General features: G+C 45.8%; 1 protein-coding gene across 1 annotated transcript; it reads left to right on the top strand.

Annotated features, from left to right (window-relative positions):
* The first annotated feature begins 7,937 nt into the window (after positions 1–7,937).
* ENC1 (ectodermal-neural cortex 1) lies at positions 7,938–20,565 on the top strand. The gene is made up of 3 exons (XM_003785910.2): positions 7,938–8,350; positions 11,823–13,637; positions 17,967–20,565. The coding sequence occupies exon 2, from the start codon at positions 11,836–11,838 to the stop codon at positions 13,603–13,605; it is 1,770 nt and encodes a 589-aa protein (XP_003785958.1). The 5' UTR covers positions 7,938–8,350; positions 11,823–11,835; the 3' UTR covers positions 13,606–13,637; positions 17,967–20,565.
* Positions 20,566–21,688: the final 1,123 nt, after the last annotated feature.

Raw genomic sequence — 21,688 nt, 5'->3', positions numbered from 1 at the left:
GCTACTTGGGAGGCTGAGGCAAGAGAATCACCTGGGCCCAGGAGTTGGAGGTTGCTGTGAGCTGTGATGCCACAGCACTCTACCCAGGGGGACAGCTTGAGGCTCTATCTGAAAAATAAATAAATAAATACCGGTTGGATGAATGACCAATTGATTAAGTGAATGAATGAATGAAGCTACAACTCCTCAGATAATGGTGGGTCTGGAAACTGACATAACTATTTGAAAATACATAATTTTTAGCAATGTTACCTTTTCCTTTTGATATTCCAATATTTCTAAATTCCTCGGGTAAATAAATTTCAAGTCTTCCAAACTTTATTTGGGGTTTTAGAGTGAATGTTTTCTAAAATTACTGATGAGGGCTTGGCGCCAGCCACAGACACTGAGAATGGCTGGTTCAAACCTGGCCTGGGCCAACTAAACAACTGCAACAACAACAAAAATAGCCGGGCACTGTGGCAGGCGCTGGTAGTTCCAGCTACTTGGGAGGCTGAGGCAAGATCATCACGTAAGCCCAAGAGTTTGAGGTTGCTCTGAGCTGTGATGTCACAGCACTCTACCGAGGGTGACACAGTGAGACTCTGTCTCAATAAATAAATAAATACATACATAAAATTACTCACGAGGCTAAGGGAAATTCATGAATATTTGTGTATGTGAGTTTATATCCTTGCTCAAGTATTTTCAAAATCAGGAGGAGAAACCCAGTGGGAACTTTCTTCCCCCCAGTGGGGACTTTCTTTCAGACATCAGTGTGTCTGTCTCTTTTTCTCATTCTTTCTTCATCCTGGTAATGTGCAGCTTCCTGATTTCAGACTCTAGTTTGAGCTGAGCTGTATACAGAGGGTAAAGTCTACGCTTGGAGAGTGCCATAAAATCCTTTTAATATTCATTCAAAGGTGCAAGCTCTTGGACCACAAAGGTCCCTTATTTTGGTCCATTCTTCATGCCCAGACATGCTCAGCGACTTGGCATCTTGCCCTGGAAGAAAAGCATATAGGCCAAACAAAACCTTCATTTTCACTGCTTCCAACAACGGTCAATTGTTGAACGTAATTACTCAGAACAAATTAAGAGTTCAGATCTAGGAGCCTTGGGGCACTTATAAGATTATGGGAAACGGGGGAAACGGAGCAAAGCCACACCCTGCAGAGGCCTTGTGTGATCCCAACAGATGTGAGCGAGCATTTACCAAGCACACAGTACAAGTTCCTCAGAGCAGGAGAAAGTAGGTGACCATATTCCACGTATGCTGGGTTTGGGCGGGGCTGACTCCTTCTAAAGATAGATAGCTATTTTTTTATAAGTATGTGATTTCTTAAATACTTTTCCCTTTTAGCAGCTTCATTTTTTATTTTACTTAATGAATGAATTAATTTATTTTTAAGACAGAGTCTCACTATGTTGCCCTTGAAAGCGTGCTCTGCTATCACAGCTCACAGCAACCTCAAACTCCTGGACTTGAGTGATTCTCTTGCCTCAACCTCCCAAGTACCTGGAACCACAGGTGCCCGCCACAAGGCCTGGTTATTGTTTTGTTGCAGTTGTCATTGTTGTTTTAGCTGGCCGAGAAGGGTTCGAACCTGCCAGCTTCAGTACAAGTGGCTGGTGCTATCACCACTGTGCTACTGGCACCGAGCAGCAGCTTAGTTTTTTAAAGTAATGAAGAAGGAAGAATTGTTTCTCCATCGCCAGCGTAAGACCAATGGTCCTGGTACAAAACAAGAGGACAGTGTCTGTGAGAGAGGGAAGGAGACAGAGGTGGACCTCATGAATTGAGCTTGTACCTCATACACTGTCATCTTCCTGAGTGTGCAAGAACAGAGCTTCAAATAAACACTCCAAGAGATGTGCAAACTCCTTCAAGACATCGAAGTGTCCCTTAACCCAGTGCTACTGAGCACATGTGCAAATAGGAATTTGAGAGGGATTTAAGTCACTTTATTTAGGAGAGTTACCCAGGAATAACTATGGGTTGCCAAACTGTCATTCTCTTTGTAAACAGTTTACTAAGGAATCATTATAAAAACAAGCACTAGGTGGCGCCTGTGGCTCAGTGGGTAGGGCACTGGCCCTATATACTGAGGGTGGTGGGTTCAAACCCAGCCCCGGCCAAACTGCAACACAAAAATGTTGCAGGAGGCTGAGGCAAGAGAATCACCTAAGCCCAGGAGTTGGAGGTTGCTGTGAGCTGTGTGATGCCACGGCACTCTACCAAGGGCGATAAAGTGAGACTCTGTCTCTACAAAAAAAAAAAAAAAAAAAAAAAAAAGGCAAGGACTAGGTAGCACTTCCTATAAGCCAAGCGCTATTCTGTGTACTTCACATTTGCCAATTTATTCAATCCACCAAACAACCCTCTAGCCAGGTACTGCTGTGATCCAATAGTGCAGATTAAGAAACTAAGGTACACTTAATGGGCACAATGCAGGGGTGTGTGGCACACCTTTTGGGTACTGGACACGACTACAAGAGGGACTCTACCTAACAAATTCAAATATTGCAACCTGGTTGTTTGTGTCCCCACATTAACCTGAAATAATTATAATAAAAAAAAAACAGAAACTAAGGCAACAAAATATTACAACACTTGCCCCAAACACCCAGATAGTACATGTGGAAGCAGGACTTCAAGCTTGGTTCTAGACTCCCTGCTCTTAACCATTTAACTGCTAAAAAATAACATACTGTATGAACATAGAAAGACTAGAACTTCATGTTTAGTATCATTATCTCCAAGTGATAGGTGTGCAGTTTTTCTGCATTTTCCAAATTTCTATGAGGCATTGCTTTTAGAAAATAATAAATGATGCTTTAAAATCCTGATCCTATAACAGGCTGTGAAGATCACTGTCTTGAAGGGTCCTGGGGTGGAAATAACATAAGCAGCCTCGACCACTTGATTTACTAATGACAAAACTTTATAGAGCAACACCAAGGAAAAGTGACTCAAACATGTTCCTCTGTAGTCCTGTAAGCAGCCAATAAACTACCTACCCCTTGAAATGTCACTTGGGGCTCAAAGGGAGTCTCAAGGAAAAATGATTTTCACAGCTATAACAATCCCTAACAGAGGAGCTCAACATGAACAGTAGAGCTTAGTCCTTGAAGGACAAAGATAGACTTTCACACAAAATATTCCATTACAGGCTCGGCGCCTATAGCTCAACCGGCTAAGGCGCCAGCCACGTACACCTAAGGTGGCGGGTTCGAATCCCCAGCCTGGACCGGCCAAACAACAATGATGGCTGCAACCAAAAAATAGCCGGGCGTTGTGGCGGGCGCCTGTGGTCCCAGCTACTTGGGAGGCAGAGGCAGGAGACTCGCTTGAGCCCAGGAGTTGGAGGTTGCTGTGAGCTGTAATGCCACGGCACTCTACCCAGGGGGACAGCTTGAGGCTCTGTCTCAAAAAAAAAAAAAAAAAAATTCCATTACAAATCATAATAAAAAGTCAGTTGTATTCATATTGAATACAGTGACAAACAACTGGAATTTGAAATTAAAAGTCATACTAGATGGAGCCTGTAGTCCCAGCTACTCTGGGGAAAGAGATGGAAGGATTGATCAAGCCCAGGAGTTTGAGGCTATAGTGTGCCTAAGACTGCACCTGTGAACAGCCACTGTACTCCCCATGGTGAGACCCCATCTAATTTTAAAAAATGCTATAATAGAATTTAATTCCCAAAAGTTTATGTGCAATTAAAAATAGTTTGCACGTGAACTCTATAGACACCCTGTAGAAAGCAAATGAATTTTTAAAATCAATTTGGATGCAATCTTAAGAATAATTGTAAGGTTAATCACAATAGACACTTAACATAAATACAACAATTTTTTTAAATTGTCATTTGTACATAGATCATGAATACATTTAGGCCATTGTGAGATTCAACGTGTTGATTATTTGTACAAATTGGAGTGCTTACAGCCTACTAATCAACATAGCCTTCACCTCGTTTACCCAATTACAGTGTTAAGACATTTGTGTTCCACACCTGATAGATCCAACTTGTACTTACAATATGCTCCATAGGTGTGGTCCCCCTACTAACCCTCCCTCTATCGACCCACCCCCCTCCCTTACCCTCCCCTGAAAAAAGCATAATTGCAGAATGTGGCAAACTAGCATTTAGAAAAAATGACTATCAGCTTGGATCCTTTGCCTTTCATAGAGAGAAAAATGAGAACTGGCTTATGAAGTGCTGATAATTTCTTACACTGATTACCCGTTTTTCCCTTATTTTTGCCTCCTTAATAAACAGCCATATCTTTTTAAACTAAGAGGCTTACTGAGAGAAGCTGAGCTCCTCCGCCCTGGATCTGTATACCCGTGTTAGGGTGCAGTGTTGAAGTGGGCGCTGTGCTGAGCCCCTCGGATCCTCCTTTGGGAATGAAGCACTTTTTCCTGTGGCCACTGGGGGTGCTGTCAGACCTCATCAGAGCTGCTTCTGCAAAAAAGGGCCACCTTGCCCAAAGCCATTTGTCCCTTCCTTGTGCAGGCTGCGTTCAGCAACTGGTTGATATAGCTGTATAAAAGTTTGGCCTTCTCACCTCAACTGAGGACAACTCTGCAAGGCCATTTCAGCTCCAGAGATCCCCCAGGGATCCGCTGAGGCTTGGCTGAAACAGCATCCCAGTTCAGGTTCTCCCTGTGGCTACCCTGCTTCCCTCCCTTCCCTTCTATAGTTGTTGATCCTAATATATGTGGGGCTAGGAGATGTGGTCCCTGGCTGGGTGCCCATTTCACAACACAAACTTAATACCATGGAAGAACAAGCATAAATCTTTGCTGGGCAGCTGGCCCGTCTGCCACACTGACTCTCTATGGCCTTGAACCCCAGTTAGTGAATAACATAAAGAAGGAAAGCTGTGCCATCTTTCTCATACAGATTCAGAAAGTGGATGGAAGAACAAAGAAGGCACTTTTCAAATACCAGCAGGGAACATGTCTGAATTTGGGTGGGGCTAGGGACACCACAGGAGGCGAGATGGCAGCTGCTTAGCCCACTGTTTGGCCTAATCCCCTGAGCTGTCCTGTCCCTGGTACCATGATCGCACTGTGTTAATTAAATCATTCTCATTAATTCAGCCCAAGTGTAAATTAGGAAAGAATGAAGATAAATTAGGTTTGAAGGCAGCTAATACATTTAACCCCATGCTGCTTATTTTACAGCCTAACAAAATAACATTGTTAAGGGAGATAACAGGCCCAAAGCCTTGGGCACAGCTTCTTAATAGCATTAAAAAATGAGACCTTGGTTTGATGTCACAAGGCAGAGGCAAAGACCAGCTCCCAGGAGCCTGCAAGATTGGCCTAGTGTCTGGTATGAGGTGTTGGCTTTTGTGTGATGCTACAGTGTGGGTAGAGTTTCCCGAGTTGGTTATGACTCACGGATCTACTGCTGTCTGTTGTGTCCGGTATGGTGACAGCCCTGTTCAGAGGTTTCTTCCTGTACAGGTACAAGACTTGCTCACCTTTTCTTAGAGTGAGTGGGGTGATAAGAATTACCTTTAGGATTGGCTGAGAGGTGTGGCTAGGATCATAAATATGCTAATTTGGAAATCATTGTCCATTGAGATAAACATTAGAAACTGCCCCAAAGCCCCCAAACTTTCACACATTGGTTCAAACAAACCAGTGTCCTGTTCGTTGGAGATTATCAGTAGCACACACCTTTTCCCAGAATGCAAGTTTACGTCCTGCAGTTTTCAGCAGGAAAATGTTTTCCACTTTGCATAACCTACCTAAACTAATATGTTTTCCCCGGCTTGCTCATTTCCCGGAGGCAGATGAAGGAAAGGTATGTGGGCATTGAATATGGAAAAGTATGTGGGCATTGAATATATGTTAAGATCTTCCAGTTTACACCCCCCCCCCCATTTCTTGAAGCATAGAAAGTGCCAACATTAGGTAGAAAAGATACCAGAAAATGGCTTCAGTGGGTGACCACACAATGGCCAGAGGATTTCATTCCTTGCTGGGCCTTGCCTGCTTAGCGAAGCTCTTTGCAAAGGGATCTTTGCTTAGTCAAGGACCCTGCAGTTTCCGGGTGGTAAAGACGCAACAGAAACATCTTACCTGTCCCTCACTCTGTGGCCTCCTGTGGCAAATCCCCAACAAATCTAACCCAGCTACGTACATATTCCATTTTTAGGGAGGGTGATCTAGGTACAATTCTAGGTAAATTGGTAAGTGATTGAAGTAGGAAGGAAGTACCTGCCAAAGAGAAGCGTCAATCTTTCATACAGAACCCTCCTCCTGTTGGTCTTCAAAATCAACATGCTTGCTTTTGATGCCTTTGGTCTTCCATGGTTTTACCCCCTTCTCCTTCAGAACTTGAGTTCTGCTTGCCCTCCCCTAATCTGACCGCCCTGGGTTCTGTGGTTCCCACTGCGAATTAATCCGTCTCTCCCGTCTTTGCGAAGCGGTCTTGTGGAGAGACTCTGCGTAAAAAATTAAAATATGAAACAGATTTTTGAAGGCTTGCGGTAAAGCTACAGAGTTAATGCTAACAAAGGACTTCAGAGGGCACTGTCTGTCTTTCTTTGCAAGGAGTGAAATTTCTCAGTGCGAACACCGGGAGGGAACGTGGGTAAAGGAAAGTGGGATGAGAATGAAGAACCACCAACAGTCTTGGTTTCAGAAGACTCTGGAAGCGCCAGGTGACGCCTCCGTTGCAACTTATCTGAGCCTGGTGTTGTAAAGAAAGTGGGGAGGGGTGGGGGATGCACGGGGCGAAGCAAACTCGGTCACGGAGCCGGCACTCTGGAGCCGCGGGGCCGGGGCACTCCCTGCTCAGGGACTTCGAGTCGGGCAATTCACGTCTCCCTGGGCCTCAGTTCCTCACCTGTGAAACTAGGCGGCGACCGGCAATCTATCCAGTTCATTCAGACATTATTCCAAACGCCGAATAAAAATCAGGCGTTTTAGCTCCTAGAGGAAACACAAGCCTTTAGTGCAAAGATCAAAAGTGGGATTCGTGAATGGTGATGGCCGCACGGGATTGTTTTTCGAATCGCCTTTTCTCCTGGCACGCAGGGCTTTAAACGTGTGTGGCTGGGCAGTGCTTTAGCGAACTCCAAACTGACACTACCTAGCGATAAAAACCAGGAAGAGGGACCGGGCGGAGAGGACGATAGAGGCTTTATCGCTCGGAGAGGAGGCAGCGTGGCCGCTTCTTTGAATCAAGCGGCCGCGGCGATTGGCTGAGAAGCACGTGGTGCGCGAATCGCCGGACAGCGCTCGGGCTGCGGTCCCCTGGCTTGGGGCAGAGTCCTGCAGCGGGTGCCGCACCCGCGGGGGTTGGGAGGGAGGACACAGGGGAAATGCCCGAGGCCCGAGTCTGCCTGGCTCCCTGCCAGCAAGAAAGCTCCTCTACTTATACGCCCTGTCTTGCTCAGCCTGAGTGTTCCTGAGCGTCCAGGCTCGCGCCCCTGCCCTTGCCACTGTTCCTCCCACTCCGGGTTCCTGCAGCCGACTCCCAGCTATTTCCTCGCCACCCTTTGCACAGCGTCTTGCGGGTTCTGGCAAACGCGGAGCACACAGCCCCGGGCTGCGCTCCCCTTGGTGGGTCCCTCAGTTCCAGGGCTCTCTATTAAGCAGGCTGCCCAGAGAGATGCAGACACTCGGACCCGAGAAAACTTGTCTTAGTCGCAGTGCCCGAGGCTGCAGCTGCTAGTGGCTAAGAGAGAGCGCCCGCTTTGTCTCTCCGCACACCCCACAGCCCCCCTTCCCCGCTTCCTTTCCGTATTAACTCCCCCGACACGCTCTTCCCCAGATCCTCTCCTCCTCGCACTCCTCCTCCCCTTCCTCCTCCTACACCGCGGGCCGCGCTAATGCGCTTCCTCCCTCCCCTGGTGTCAATCTCTTTGCATACGCGCCCCCTCCCCTCCCAGCCGCGCCGCTTATAGCGGGGCGCGCGGCGGCTGGGCGCAGACTGCCCCGGCAGCCGGAGAGGAGGCGGTGCGGCGGTGGCGCTGCGGAGACCGGGTCCAGACGCCCAGCGGCCACGGGCGCGCACGGCGCTTCCTAGCTCCCTCCCCCGAGCGCACAGCCCGCCTCCTTCGCGGCGCCTGCACTCGCGGGCTCCTCTGCCCTCCCGAGACTTGCTCCGGGAGACGCTCCGCGGGCCCCGGCACAGGGTCCGCGGCGTGGGGACCGAGAGGCCGAGGCGAGCCGCCAGCGCCCCGGGCGCGGTCCTTTCCCCGGCAAGCGCCCCTTGGGTGCTCCTTTTTGCCGGCCAGTCGCCGCCGCTCCCCCGGGCTGAGACGCCTACTTCGTCGCCTCCTTGCCCGTGACCGAGGCGAGAACCCAGCCGGTTGTGCGCTGAGGCCGGTCGCCACCGCTGTAAGTTTCTTCCGCTGGCCGGGACCTGTTGCGGGCGCTGCGGGTTTCGGGGGCTACTTTGACTGCGGGGGGTGTGTTCGCTAGGGGTGAGCCAGCTCGGAGATCCGGGAGCTGCAACTTAGGACAGGGGGAGCTGTTCTTTCCGGGCCGCCGCTGTCCTCCCACAGCGAGCAGGAGTCGGGCATCGCCGGAGGGGCAGACCGGCTTCCCCTCCGCGGCGCTACCGCCAGGGAGAGCCGCGAAGAGAGCGAGCCGGCGAGCTGGGCTTACAACCAGCCTCCCTCCTCCACGGAAAGCAGCGCCTTCCTGGGGTGAATGTCTGGTTGCTTCGCTCCCTGCGGCTTGCAGGGCTAAGTGTGCGGAATCGGTGGCCCACGTTGCGCCCTATCCAGCGGGAGGAGAGTTGGGGCTATGGACGGACACCCCGCGTACGGGCACAGGCACTGCGGCGGAAATGTTTGTAGGGAATGAATGAAATCTGGTTTCTGAAAAGCCAGTTTCTTCTAGTATTCGGCCTGCAGAGTAACATCATCAGTTTCAATGGATAGGAATTGCTGAGTGGGGTGGAGATGAATCCTTGAACTTGTTCGATGTTCAATTTGGTATCAGCTTCACAGGCATGGCCAGAACGTTAAATAGCATTGGAACTATGATAAAGCTATGACAAAAAGCTATTTTTGCCAACAAGATCTTTATGATGTTCAATTGTTATCAATAATGTAAATGTCCAAGAAAGTCTGCCTAGTATTTCATTTGCTTAGATTGAGATCATGTTCAAAACGTGAGAGACTTGGTGGTGCGCTAAGCGCTGGGGGCAGAAAGCCTGTATAAGGAGCATTAAATGAGCTGAAGTTGCTATAACTAGAAGCCCCTTTGATGTTCACAGTAATAGCAGCCCTTTTCTCTGTCTTCTTTGTAGACAGGGATTAAGTATATGCGTGCATTTTCTTGGCCACTAACTTGGTATGCAAATATTATTTCTCTGGGGGCTTAAAAAATGCTGGAAGGATGATTCATTTTATATTGAAGGTGTGTTTAAGTGACTATATAAATGGTTTCTGCTGATATTTTGATGTTTGCATAATTTAAAACCAGAAAGTGAGTTATTTCCCTTGGGTTTTCAAGTTTACTTTTCATTTTAATCAAACACTGCTGCAAGAATGTTAAGATTTTGACTGTGGCAGGCTTTTCTGCCTGGATGGTATCCAAGAGGACAGGGTAGGCTCTTCCTTCTGGCTCCGTGGGCCATCCTGGAAAATCCAGGCGCATAAACTCTGGATGTGAGAGATGCAGAGCCTGTATCCTAAGGTGTTCTAACACATCATTTTCTTAAGTGTGCACCTGGTTGTGAGTGTTGTTTTACATCAGGCAGAATCTGATGTTTAGGGAAATGTTTTTTGGTCCCAGCATGATTCCAGCTCTATGTGCAAGCCCTTTGGTGCCTGTGCACCCAGGTGTAGGGAGCCTCCTTCTTCAGTCAGGGCGGCGTCCCCTAGGGGAGCAGCTTCATCAGGAATATTTGGACAATCTTTTGAGATTTAGGCTTAAAATATTCCTCCAAATACTTCAGATTGCATGTACTAATTGAAATGATAATTATAGTGGTGGAGCGTCAAGGATGTTTTAATACTTTGGAAACCTGGAGCGATCACATAGGTTCCTATCAGTGATTCTCTGGAGCACTGGACATGGGATAGAACGGACTAGACAGCAGAGGCTTAGATTGAGGTGGGGGTGAAGTTACCGTGGAGAGTTCTGGCTGCTTTGTAAAGTCTAGGACCTCGTTACTTTCTTTCTTGCACTAAGCCGTGTTTACTCATAATGAAAAGTTACATTCCAAAAATAAAGGAAAACAAGTTGCTTCACCTACTGGTATGAGGTGGGTATACAGGCATGCCGTGCCCCTGCCTTTGTTGTCTCCTGTGCCAGTCTCATAGTGGGTCTCAAGCCTGCCTGGCTGGGGAGGAGCAGTTTAGTATTTTTGCCCATGAATCTGTGATAAATCATTCATTTGCATGTATTGATAATTCCTGGAATATAAATTTAAAAATAAATATCTGAATGGTTGAAGGAACCATACAACTTTCAGCTGTGCTGTGTTTGGAAAAGATACTGTAACCAACGACATAGTTTACCCTCTAGGCAGAAACAGCGGGGATAAACAGCTTCCTTAGGAGCCTTAGACAGGCAGGTTCTCCAGGGCTCTATGCCTTTGAAGTAACAGAGATGGCATGTGATTCAATTTTTGAAGGTAGATGACAGGCATATCCTATATCTTTACCATACGGTTTTTCTTACTGAAGAAAGGCAAAAGATAGCATTAGAGTTTGTTGAAATTTCAATTTAGGTATCAAGGAAATTGCTTTAGTCAGCCAGTGAATTCTAGGATGACCCCAAGGTAACAGTGGCTGACCAGATAGACACACATGCATGTGTATTTTTTTTAATTAAATGAAGCAATGTTTGCAATTTGAACTCCATACATGCAGGTGCCAGCATTCGCAGGTACATAGGAAGGGTCCTGGTGATGCGCTTTTTGATCAAGAGAGAGGGGGTGGGTGAATCCTTTGTTCTTACAACTGGTTTTCTAAAAATTGGTATAAAGCAGGAAGAACAGAAAAACAGCAGTCATGACTATGCCTCTCAAAATATTCTTCCTTCCGTGTGCCAAATCCTCACTTTGGAAGCTGTCCAGAGCAAGAAGGATGGTTGGTGATTGTGGCCAGAATTCATTCTGTGCTTTGTCTAAAGCTTGCTGATCAATATATGGTAATGTTTATGTTGGGATGCTTTTAGAAGTCTTTCGTGGTAGAGCTGACTAGTTAAAAATGATCTGTAACATTTAAATAAAGGTCTGATCATTGCAAAAGTTGGCCTTACATTTTCCCCTTACTGAATGTGCCGGGAGACTGGATCTTACCAAAGGAATTCTTTATGGAATTAATTAGTAGGTGTGCATTTTACACATGGCTTTATGTTGCATAGGGCAGGAAAGCCGGTGCCCATCCTGGCATTACGAGAGCAGGAGGCTTGGCATTTTAAGTGGCCTGTATGAATCAGCTGGACTAGAGCACAGGGAGCTGTGAGAATGAGACCTTGCTTTTGCTGACTGACATTCTCAAGGACTTCAGTGTCCTGAAAGCTGGCAATCAGGTTTTCCAAGATGAACCTGCTTGTAAGCAGTGATTTTTTTTTCCTTCTTTCTTTTTCTTTTTCTTTCCTTTTCTTTTTTGTTTTTCACCAGTGTATGTAGTTTAGACAGCTCAACAGTATTACGATAAATGTCTTCCCTTCCAGGTGGTTGTCTCTGGCTTTGAACTAGGAGGGCCACACACCTACCACAGTAGGTAGGCAGCAGGGCCAGTAACAAAGTGATCTGTTTTCTTTGTCCAAAACTCTTGTTGTTTTTGTTTTGTTCCCAAACATCAGGAGCATCACTTTCAACAGTTTTGTTATTTTGTTTTGTCTTTAGGAGTGGAAACAAAATGTCAGTCAGTGTGCACGAGAACCGCAAATCCAGGGCCAGCAGCGGCTCCATTAACATCTACCTGTTTCACAAGTCCTCCTACGCTGACAGCGTCCTCACTCACCTGAACCTTTTACGCCAGCAGCGTCTCTTCACTGACGTCCTTCTCCATGCTGGAAATAGGACCTTCCCTTGCCACCGGGCAGTGCTGGCTGCCTGCAGCCGCTACTTTGAGGCCATGTTCAGCGGCGGGCTGAAAGAGAGCCAGGACAGTGAAGTCAACTTCGACAATTCCATCCACCCTGAAGTCTTAGAGCTGCTTCTTGACTATGCATATTCCTCCCGGGTCATCATCAATGAGGAAAATGCAGAGTCACTCCTGGAAGCTGGTGACATGCTGGAGTTTCAAGATATCCGGGATGCATGTGCAGAGTTCCTGGAAAAGAACCTGCATCCCACCAACTGCCTGGGCATGCTGCTGCTGTCCGACGCGCATCAGTGCACCAAGCTCTACGAGCTCTCCTGGAGAATGTGTCTCAGCAACTTCCAGACCATCAGGAAGAACGAAGATTTCCTCCAGCTGCCCCAGGACATGGTAGTGCAGCTCTTGTCCAGCGAAGAGCTGGAGACAGAAGATGAAAGGCTCGTGTACGAGTCTGCGATTAACTGGATCAGCTACGACCTGAAGAAGCGCTATTGCTACCTCCCAGAACTGTTGCAGACGGTGAGGCTGGCGCTGCTGCCAGCCATCTATCTCATGGAGAATGTGGCCATGGAGGAGCTCATCACCAAGCAGAGAAAGAGCAAGGAGATCGTAGAGGAAGCCATCAGGTGCAAACTAAAAATCCTGCAGAACGACGGTGTGGTGACCAGCCTCTGTGCTCGGCCTCGGAAAACCGGCCATGCGCTCTTCCTCCTGGGTGGACAGACTTTCATGTGTGACAAGCTGTATCTGGTAGACCAGAAGGCCAAAGAAATCATTCCCAAGGCCGACATTCCCAGTCCAAGAAAAGAGTTCAGTGCATGTGCGATTGGCTGCAAAGTGTATATTACAGGGGGGCGAGGGTCCGAAAATGGGGTCTCAAAAGATGTCTGGGTTTATGACACCCTGCATGAAGAGTGGTCCAAAGCCGCCCCTATGCTGGTGGCCAGGTTTGGCCACGGCTCTGCTGAACTGAAGCACTGCCTCTACGTGGTTGGGGGGCACACAGCTGCAACTGGCTGCCTCCCAGCCTCCCCCTCAGTCTCTCTAAAGCAAGTTGAACATTACGACCCCACAACCAACAAATGGACCATGGTGGCCCCACTCCGAGAGGGCGTCAGCAACGCCGCCGTAGTGAGTGCCAAACTCAAGTTGTTTGCTTTCGGAGGTACCAGCGTCAGTCATGACAAGCTCCCCAAGGTTCAGTGTTATGATCAGTGTGAAAACAGGTGGACGGTACCAGCCACCTGTCCCCAGCCCTGGCGTTACACAGCAGCAGCTGTGCTGGGGAACCAGATTTTTATTATGGGGGGAGACACAGAGTTCTCTGCCTGCTCTGCTTATAAATTCAACAGTGAAACTTACCAGTGGACCAAAGTGGGAGACGTGACAGCAAAGCGCATGAGCTGTCACGCTGTGGCCTCCGGAAACAAACTCTACGTGGTTGGAGGATACTTTGGCATTCAGCGCTGCAAGACTCTGGACTGCTACGATCCGACATTAGACGTGTGGAACAGCATAACCACAGTCCCGTACTCACTGATTCCTACCGCATTCGTCAGCACCTGGAAACATCTGCCTTCCTAAATGTAGTAGGTCCTAAAGAAAGGGAGCGCAAGGTAAGAAGCCAGTTTAGCTGTAGATGTAAGTATGCGTATAATCAGGCGGGTTGCAGAAGTTCAGTATGTGGAGAGAGACACGGTCCATAGAGCCTGTACCAGATGTCACACAAAAGCCCTAAACCTAAGAGACTTGCCATCCCCAGGACCTAATGACCTAATGCCTGTGTTGGCCACAGCTATGCGCCCCCCCCCCCAACATAAGCCAGTGGTTCTCAGCTTCTACTATTTCAGAATCCCAGAAGAGAGCCTCAGAATCTCCTGAAGAGATTTTCAAAACCTGCCCATCCCAGACACTTTTGTTGCGTTTGGTCCAGACCCAAGCATCAGTATTTTTAGAAAGTTTTCCAGTGATTCTAGCCTGAGACCCTCTGATCTTTGCGAATAATGCCAGTTAATGTTTACTAAGCCCTTAACTGTGTATCTGGAGTGGCACTGTGGGTTTCACACGAGTCGTCTCATCTGATCCTCACAGCAGCCCTATGGGATACTAGCTTCATTTTATAGATGGAAAATCATGGCTGGGCACAGTGGCTCATTCCTGAAATCCCATCGCTTTGAGAGGCCAACCAAGAGGGGAGGATTGCTTGAGGGTAAGAGTTTGAAACCAGCCTGGGCAACATGAAGAGACCCTATCTCTACAAAAAAATTTAAAAAAATTGGCTGGTGCACTATATGCACTTGTAGACCTAGCTACTCAGGAGGCTGAGACAGGAGGATCACTTGAAATCAGGAGTTCATTCAAGGTCATAGTGAGCTATGATGCCACTGCACTCTAGCCTCAGCAATAGAGTGATACCTTGTCTCTTAAAACAAAAGTTGTCAAAAACACATGATACATACAGAGTCTGGGTAAGTTGCCCAAGTTTGTAGAACTTAGTACCTGGTAGAATTGCTGAAGACGTGAACCCAAGGAGTGTGGCTTCAGAGCGTGGGCACCTGAGCATGACCCTGAACTACCACTTGATAAAAGTAAGCTTCATAATTGGTATTATCTCAGGTGACCCTTTGTTGATATTCAAATTTCATCTCATTACACCTTTTCTGGACTGAATAGAGTTTTAAAATTTTCTTGGTCAAATTCATTCTTAGTCGTTTATCCTCTCCAAAATTATTTATTAGCTTATTTAAAATGTCTTTCCCCCCCCTCCCCACCAAAACCAGCCCCCTCTGGAGCATTTATTAACTTACAAGGGGGATTTGGGTCTGTCCTTGTAAAAGGCACCTACGTTGTGTCAGTTTGATACACAGATACATCAAGTCACCTAAACTGCCCTCACGGCAGCCTTTCAGAGTTAATCAGTCAAGCTGACCCTATTGTCAGGGCTAACAAAAGTTGTGTCTCTGTGTCATATATCTGAGCACATAATGGTTGTCTGTGTATTTAAGAGTATATAATACTCTTGGCTCAAATAATTAATAGGTGTGCACAGTTCCAAGTTCACAGTGTTCGTGGCCACTCAGCTGCTGTAAAGCATTTTTAGGATTGGCCAGAGGAATGGCTTAAGCGTGTGCTCAGCCCAGAGCACACACATGTTCCTTTGGTTCACGATTCATGGGCTAATTAGTAATCATAAGAGAAAAAATAATCACTTTGGAGCAATTGCAATGAAAAGTAAATGACTTAGAAACCTGTGGCTGTTTTCCTTAGTATGTTTCATACCTTTAAAAGGGCACTTCAGAGGGAGAAAAGGACATCTAGGGATAGCTGCAAGTTAAGTAAAGAGGGGGTTTCATCTCATTTGTCTTTTCTTTCTCTACTGCTTAACAGCTCATTTAAGAGCATCATTAAAATTGGCCTCACTTTTCACATTTCATCTTTTTTTTTTTTTTTCTACTTCTTCAGTTATCTTCTCCAGCCTGGTACGGTTAGCAGAGTTGTTAGTAATGTCACGCTTCCTTGGAATGAAACATCTTCAAAGGAGCAGGAACATTCAGACACCTCCTCTGGGAAGCAGCCGGGGGAATAGTGTCCCACACCAAACTGGTTTTTGCAGCCCTTGTTGGCATCTCTGTAATCCTGAGTAAACAAATGTTCTGAAAGTGGTTATTTCATTTACAATATGAATGCATGACTCAACACCAAAGCAGGTTTAAAAAACCTCCTAGGCAAAAGCATCAATTAGCAGCACACTTAGTTGGGTGTTACTCCAGAATTGACTATATTTGCACAGAAGAGCCTTAAACATTGCCACTGTGATGGTGGTACATTAAAAAAACAGTAATGGGTAGACTGGCTGGCATGTGGGGAGCAAGGTAAGGAAATTGAGAAAGAAAGAGGAGAGACAACTTGTGTGTTCTGGTCCTGGGTTTCAGTGCTAGGCCTTTCTGGACTTTACAGTGCTTCTCTGCCAAATGAGGAATTGCACTATAAATCTCCCTAAGATCTGTCACTGTTCATGCCAGGGTAAATTGATAAATGAGGAGAGGAAAAAAGAGGTGAAAAGACCTCGTCTGGTTCTTGGCCTATAGTAAGTGTTCCATACTCTCAGTTTTCTTTTCTCCCTTCAGTGTAGATCCTAACTTGCTCTGAGATACAGCAGTGGAATCAGTTTTGTGTGTGGTGGAAAATCAAGTGTCTTTGATGAATATCTGCTTGCCATCTTTGTACGATATCTTTGATTCCTCCTTTTTCAGCCCAGAGGGAGTATGTTGGGAAACCCTTGAGTTCACCCTAACCTGGGTTTTGGAACCAAATCCCATTCTTCCGGTTCCTGGGAAACAGAGCAAGTAAAGTGTCAGTTTATATGTGAAACAACATCCTCTCCACCTCGGTGCTCCCCGCCAGAGTCAAACACATAAAAAGGAGATTTGACAAGGCCAGATTGGCTGCTTTTAAACGGCACCGTTAAGTGCCTGATCAAAGCCACTCTGACTTTCTGACAGGGAGAACGTTGGTTTAAATTTCTAAAGTTTTACTGCACACAAGATAGTGCTAAAACATGTGAGCTGGATGGGGCACCTTAAAGAGGTGTGGGGTCAGGCCTCCAGCCTCTGCTGTCCAATGTAGGTGCGAACTGAATGAATGCAGTGTTAAGAAAAAGTTTCCCTAGATCTAAAAGCCCTCCTAAAGCCCTCCCTAAGGAGTTTTTAACTGTCTCCTGCTGCTGTCAGTGGGTGGGAGGCACAAGAAGGAAATTACTTTGATTATCCCTATTTTCATGGAGCTGTGTGGCCCTAACCTGACCTCCCTTGGACTTTTATTTCCTTTGTTTCCTCTGATTTTTTTTTTCCCTTCGGTGTGCATTCTCCCCCATCCCCCTTTGAGTATGTAATGTCTTAAAATTTCATATTATGAGAAGACACATTCTTTTGGCCTAATGTTGATACACAGGTTATAAGGAGGTGGTGGTGGGGGATGACACCCTTGGCTAAGGAATGCCTTGAAAGCTTGAATCACTGTTGTGAAACTGCCAAAAGAGAGGACTAATGAAATGAATCAGACATCCGAACACACAAAAGCAAAGGGAGAAGAATGTGACACAAGTAATGAGTGGCCCCTCCAGAATTCCCTTTGGCCATATTTAGAGTTAGTGCAGTAGAGACCCAGAAGCCCTCTGCAAAGGTCTTCCCATGAGAAATCAGAAGTAAGGAAATGGGAAAGGTGAGAGTTGTGCAAGGAAACACCAGCCCCTGTGAAATGTGCAGGTTTTGAAGATAGAGTACTTGGAATTTATGTTCATACTCATGTCGGTAGATTCTACAGATATTAGCACGGGCATGTAGTTGTCTTCTAAGTGTGATCTAACGGACTTTGAGAATGAACTCCAGCCTTGGGCTGCTGTTGAGGCCTGGTATGTTGCCTTGTGAAAGAAGCAAGACTGATTTCTGCCATAATGAATAGCAGAGATGCATTTAAATAAGAGGATTAATATGTCTGCCTTCTATATGGTGAATAGATTTAGGTTGGAAGCTTCTATGGTACATGGCCAAGGAGGGTTTGCACAGGAATCTCCTTCTTCCGACCCTGAGTGCTTTACAGTGGCTTTGTTTAACCACAGAAAGGAATTTTATGAATGTTAGAAGCACTTAGAGGTAGAGGTTTGAATCTGAACGTATAGGTTTAGGAAAGAAGTGAAGGTCCTTCTTTGGAGAGCGGCAGTTTTTGCACATGTGAGTGCATTTAAGGCAAGTACTTTAAATATCTTTGCATGCACAGTTCCGACTGACCATGCCATCAGGACCCTTCAAAACAGTATTGCTTGGCTTTGTCCCAAGTTAAAATTTTTTTTTTTTTAATTCTGTGGCTATTTAACAAAAACCTCAAAACTGTGCCATCACCCAGATCCTTCATGCTCGTTTTGTTTTCTCCTTTTCCTTCTATTTTAGATCACTCCATCCCTCGGTGAGACAATAGGAGGTTTCTACCTTGGAAAGGCCAAGTTCAATGAAGACAAAGAAAAAAGGAAAAGAGAAAGTTGCTGCGAAACTCAATTCAAATCCACTGCACCTTGTAAATTCTCTAACTGGACATGAAGGAAAGGGGTGGGGGAGGGGGTGGGGTTTCCAGTGCAAGTAGCACATGGTTTAAATATGAATGAGTGAACCTGTGATCTAGTCCTTGTCTTGTAATTGTGGATTAATGTCAGTGTTAATCAACCCCTCAAAGGGAGAGAAAAGCCGGGCCTTTTCCCTTGCTGTACCATATTCAGCATTTGATTTCCATGGGCTCCACCATTTATGTGTAAAATTCGAAATGGTTGTCACCTCTCTGAGGAGCAAGCTTGAAGCCTCCAGCCAGCTGCTGTTGGAGATTCAAAGCCCCACTGTGGGTCCAGGAGGGAAGCTGGCTGGGCTGGCTGAAGAATGAGGACCGCTGGACTCTCTGTTAATCTCTAAGGGGTGTGCTCCCCGGGAAGATTTCTGAACAATGGGGACACTGTTGGTAGCCCTTTGGTAGATGTTCTTTGCTATTTATAAGTGACTTTAAACTTTCCCTTGGCTGTTAAGAAATTTGTTATAGATTTAGCTATTTATTGTTGGACGCCTGCATGCTGAAACAATGCTTACAGTTGTCTTCACATGTGTGGACGTGTGTGAATGGTTGTATGTTTTGCACATTTTGTGGCTGTTGAGATGTGCTTGGCTGCACAAAAATGAAAACTTTTGAGTTACAATTTGGAGTATAACTGGAGGGTGGGTTGGGGGGGTGGACTTTTTAAATGTCAAGACAGGAAGGATTACTAGACAGAAATTTAAATTGCATCCTAGAGATAGAGAAATCATGGAGATGGCATTTCTCAGACTCACCAACTTTTAATGGGGTTTCATGGGGTAAGGTTGTGCCGATGGGGCCAGGGGAGGCTTCTTTTTGTACTTTTCCCACTTTCCATCTGATTCACCTAATTCAGTCTCAGCTGCTGAAATTTGGAAAGGACCAAATTGCTTTATAGGTTTTTTTTTTTGCCTTTGTGTAATATCCTGAAATCCTGGCGAATTCTATGCGATAGTTCTGTATATAGAGTGCAGGTAAAAAGCACTGTCTGAAGTTTATTTATTTGTCTATTTATTACCCTATGAGAATGCTTTGCCATAACCACAGCTAATGGGAAGAACTGAAATATCTCAGAAGTCAATTAGCTGATGAGATTTGCTTGACCTGGACTCAGTTGTTCTCTGTTCTTGCTAAGCGATTTAGCCAGGGCCAGAAGTTCTCGGACACAGCATTCTCATTGGCACCACGCATACTTCAGTTTGCACCCTTAGGTAAATCTCTTAAAAAAACAAAAACAAAACTCTTTGGTGCACAAGTGACACATTGGCCACAAAACACCAAAGAATTGTAGGCCGTGGCCCCTGTTGGGAGGTTTTCTGGAGCAGTTGGGAATCAGTTGTGAATACATTCTTTGCTCGTTGGAGTGCTTGTTTACTAAGCATGTGCCGTGGTAGCTGTTAGTGCTAGTGTCCCATAGGCGCTTCTTCCCAGGTGTGGGGGAAGACCATAGTTTGCAACTGGAACCGCTTTCGTCGATGTTTCTTGCCTTGCTGTATTTTAGAAAATAGGGGTTAAGACTGATAACCTTTTACATCATAAGTCTGTTTGCATTGTCTCATGACAGACGAATCCTTAACATTTCTCTCCACCTTAGTACTTTAGACTAATTGTGCTTGTCCGTCCGTGCCATGTAAGTGGGCTACAGTTGGACCAAAATAAATGAGCTATTCGAAGAAAAGAATCACAATACTTTACAGCAGTCAGTCCCTGGTTCCTAGATGTGTTCTGAGCAATGCAAATGTCTAATCGTACCCTGGTGGCGTAGTCGGTGTGGTTATATTGTAGCAGTTACAGCTCCGTAGTTTATGATGCAAATCGGCTGAGGGATATATGTGTCACTGCCTGGCTTCTGAAAGCAGGATGAATTTTCTGCAGCTGTTTCAAAGTTGGGGTCTGTCCTTGAATCCTCTATTAATTACTTTGTATGAGCCAGAGGGAGCCTTGGGGGAGGGTGGGCCCCCAGCCTGCAGGGAACTTTCTGGACTCCTGCTCTTTGAATTGACGCAGGCATTTGGTCTCACTACTTGACCATTCTCACCCTGTGAAACGTCCCACACTTTGAAGCAAATACAATTCACAGCACAGTACACACAAAAACCTTGGCATAAGACAGAGAAGGTTCTTCTTATTTTGTGGACTGGTTGCTGTAGAAACAGATAACAAAGGGCAGCCTTCCACTTCTGGTATAATTGTGTAGCCCCTTTCTCTGGGCTTGACACCTGTCTGAATGAGAGTGATTAGAGCTGCATAATACCCTCTCTTGGCTATTGAATATGTGGTTCATGTACAAAACTGTGTAAGTTGAAGTAAAATGTCCATGTTCCTATGTCCTTGTTTGCTACTACTACATTTTTGAGGTTTTGTAAAACTGTTATTTTTTTTTTTCACAATGTGAAACTGAAGGTCAATAAATTATTAGAGATTTTCTCTTCATTGTGTGTGACGGTCTTGTCTTCATTTGAATACAACATAATTTTAGGCATTGTGAACTTGTGCCTTTTCTCGTTCAAAGGAGGGTCATTTCTTTTTTTTAAATTAAGTCATTTGTCCATAGATCACAAATACATTTATGCCATTATGGGATTCAGTGTGTTGATTATTTGTACAAATTGGGAGTGCTTACATCCTACTAAACAGCATAGCCTTCAACTCTTTTACCCAATTACAGGAGGAGGGTCATTTCTAATATTTTCTGAATGAGCTTTATTTCACCACTTAGTCCCATACATGTATTAAAGTAATTATACATATTAAATAAAAAAACTTTCAACCTTGAGACCATCTCTAAGCAAAGCAAAATACCTGATGTTCAGAGCTTGGGATATAAAAAGTCACATACCATGTGCTCTTAAGACAGCATACTTTATATTAGAATGAATTTAGTTTTTGAAATCGTTATGTGGGTTATATTTTGATAAAAAGCAGTTAGAGAAGGGGCTAGAGTTCAATCCTCTTTTCATCTGCTAACATCTGCTTTAGAAATCATTTAAAGTAAGTGGAAATACATGCATATTATTTCTCTGTCAGCACACCACATCTAAGTTTAAACCCTCAGGTGCACTTGGCTTCTTCCAAGTTGACAGCTGTCCTCACTGGCTCTGTGTGAGGCCAAATGAAGCCTCCTGTCCCTACCTCAAGATGTCTTCATGTCACACTGAAATGCTACCTTATCACTTGGGTTGGATCCCTTCAATTGAAGTGTGCAGAGCAATGCTTGGCATAATCTTGTTCTGGATGGAAAGTAATACTACCCAGTTGGGGCTCTAGGAGAGCTCGCAAGTAGGCATAATGCAATTACGGCCTTTGGACTTTGACCAAGATGCCAGAGCAGATGCCTTGGGTTTGACAGAAGGATCATTTGCTTACGTGCTGTGTAAGGCTGGTCTAGGGCCAAGCCTTTGGGAACAAGTGTCTGAGTCCTCAGGATTCCAAGTGCATGGTGCTGAGGACCCATGGAAACCCTGCTGGATGTTGGATGTGGGTTAGATGTATGTATGTATGACATCAAATGATGAAAGAAAGGAAGGTTGGCAGTGAGGAGTCCTTGGCTGGGATT

The sequence above is a fragment of the Otolemur garnettii genome, unplaced genomic scaffold, assembly GCF_000181295.1.
Source record: "Otolemur garnettii isolate 467f Iridium unplaced genomic scaffold, OtoGar3 scaffold00017, whole genome shotgun sequence".
NCBI lineage: Eukaryota > Metazoa > Chordata > Mammalia > Primates > Galagidae > Otolemur > Otolemur garnettii.
This window is presented reverse-complemented; position numbering and strand designations above follow the sequence as displayed.

Excerpts from the sequence above, each read along its gene's own strand:
- ENC1 (XM_003785910.2), top strand. The coding sequence starts at position 11,836 with ATGTCAGTCAGTGTGCACGAGAACCGCAAATCCAGGGCCAGCAGCGGC.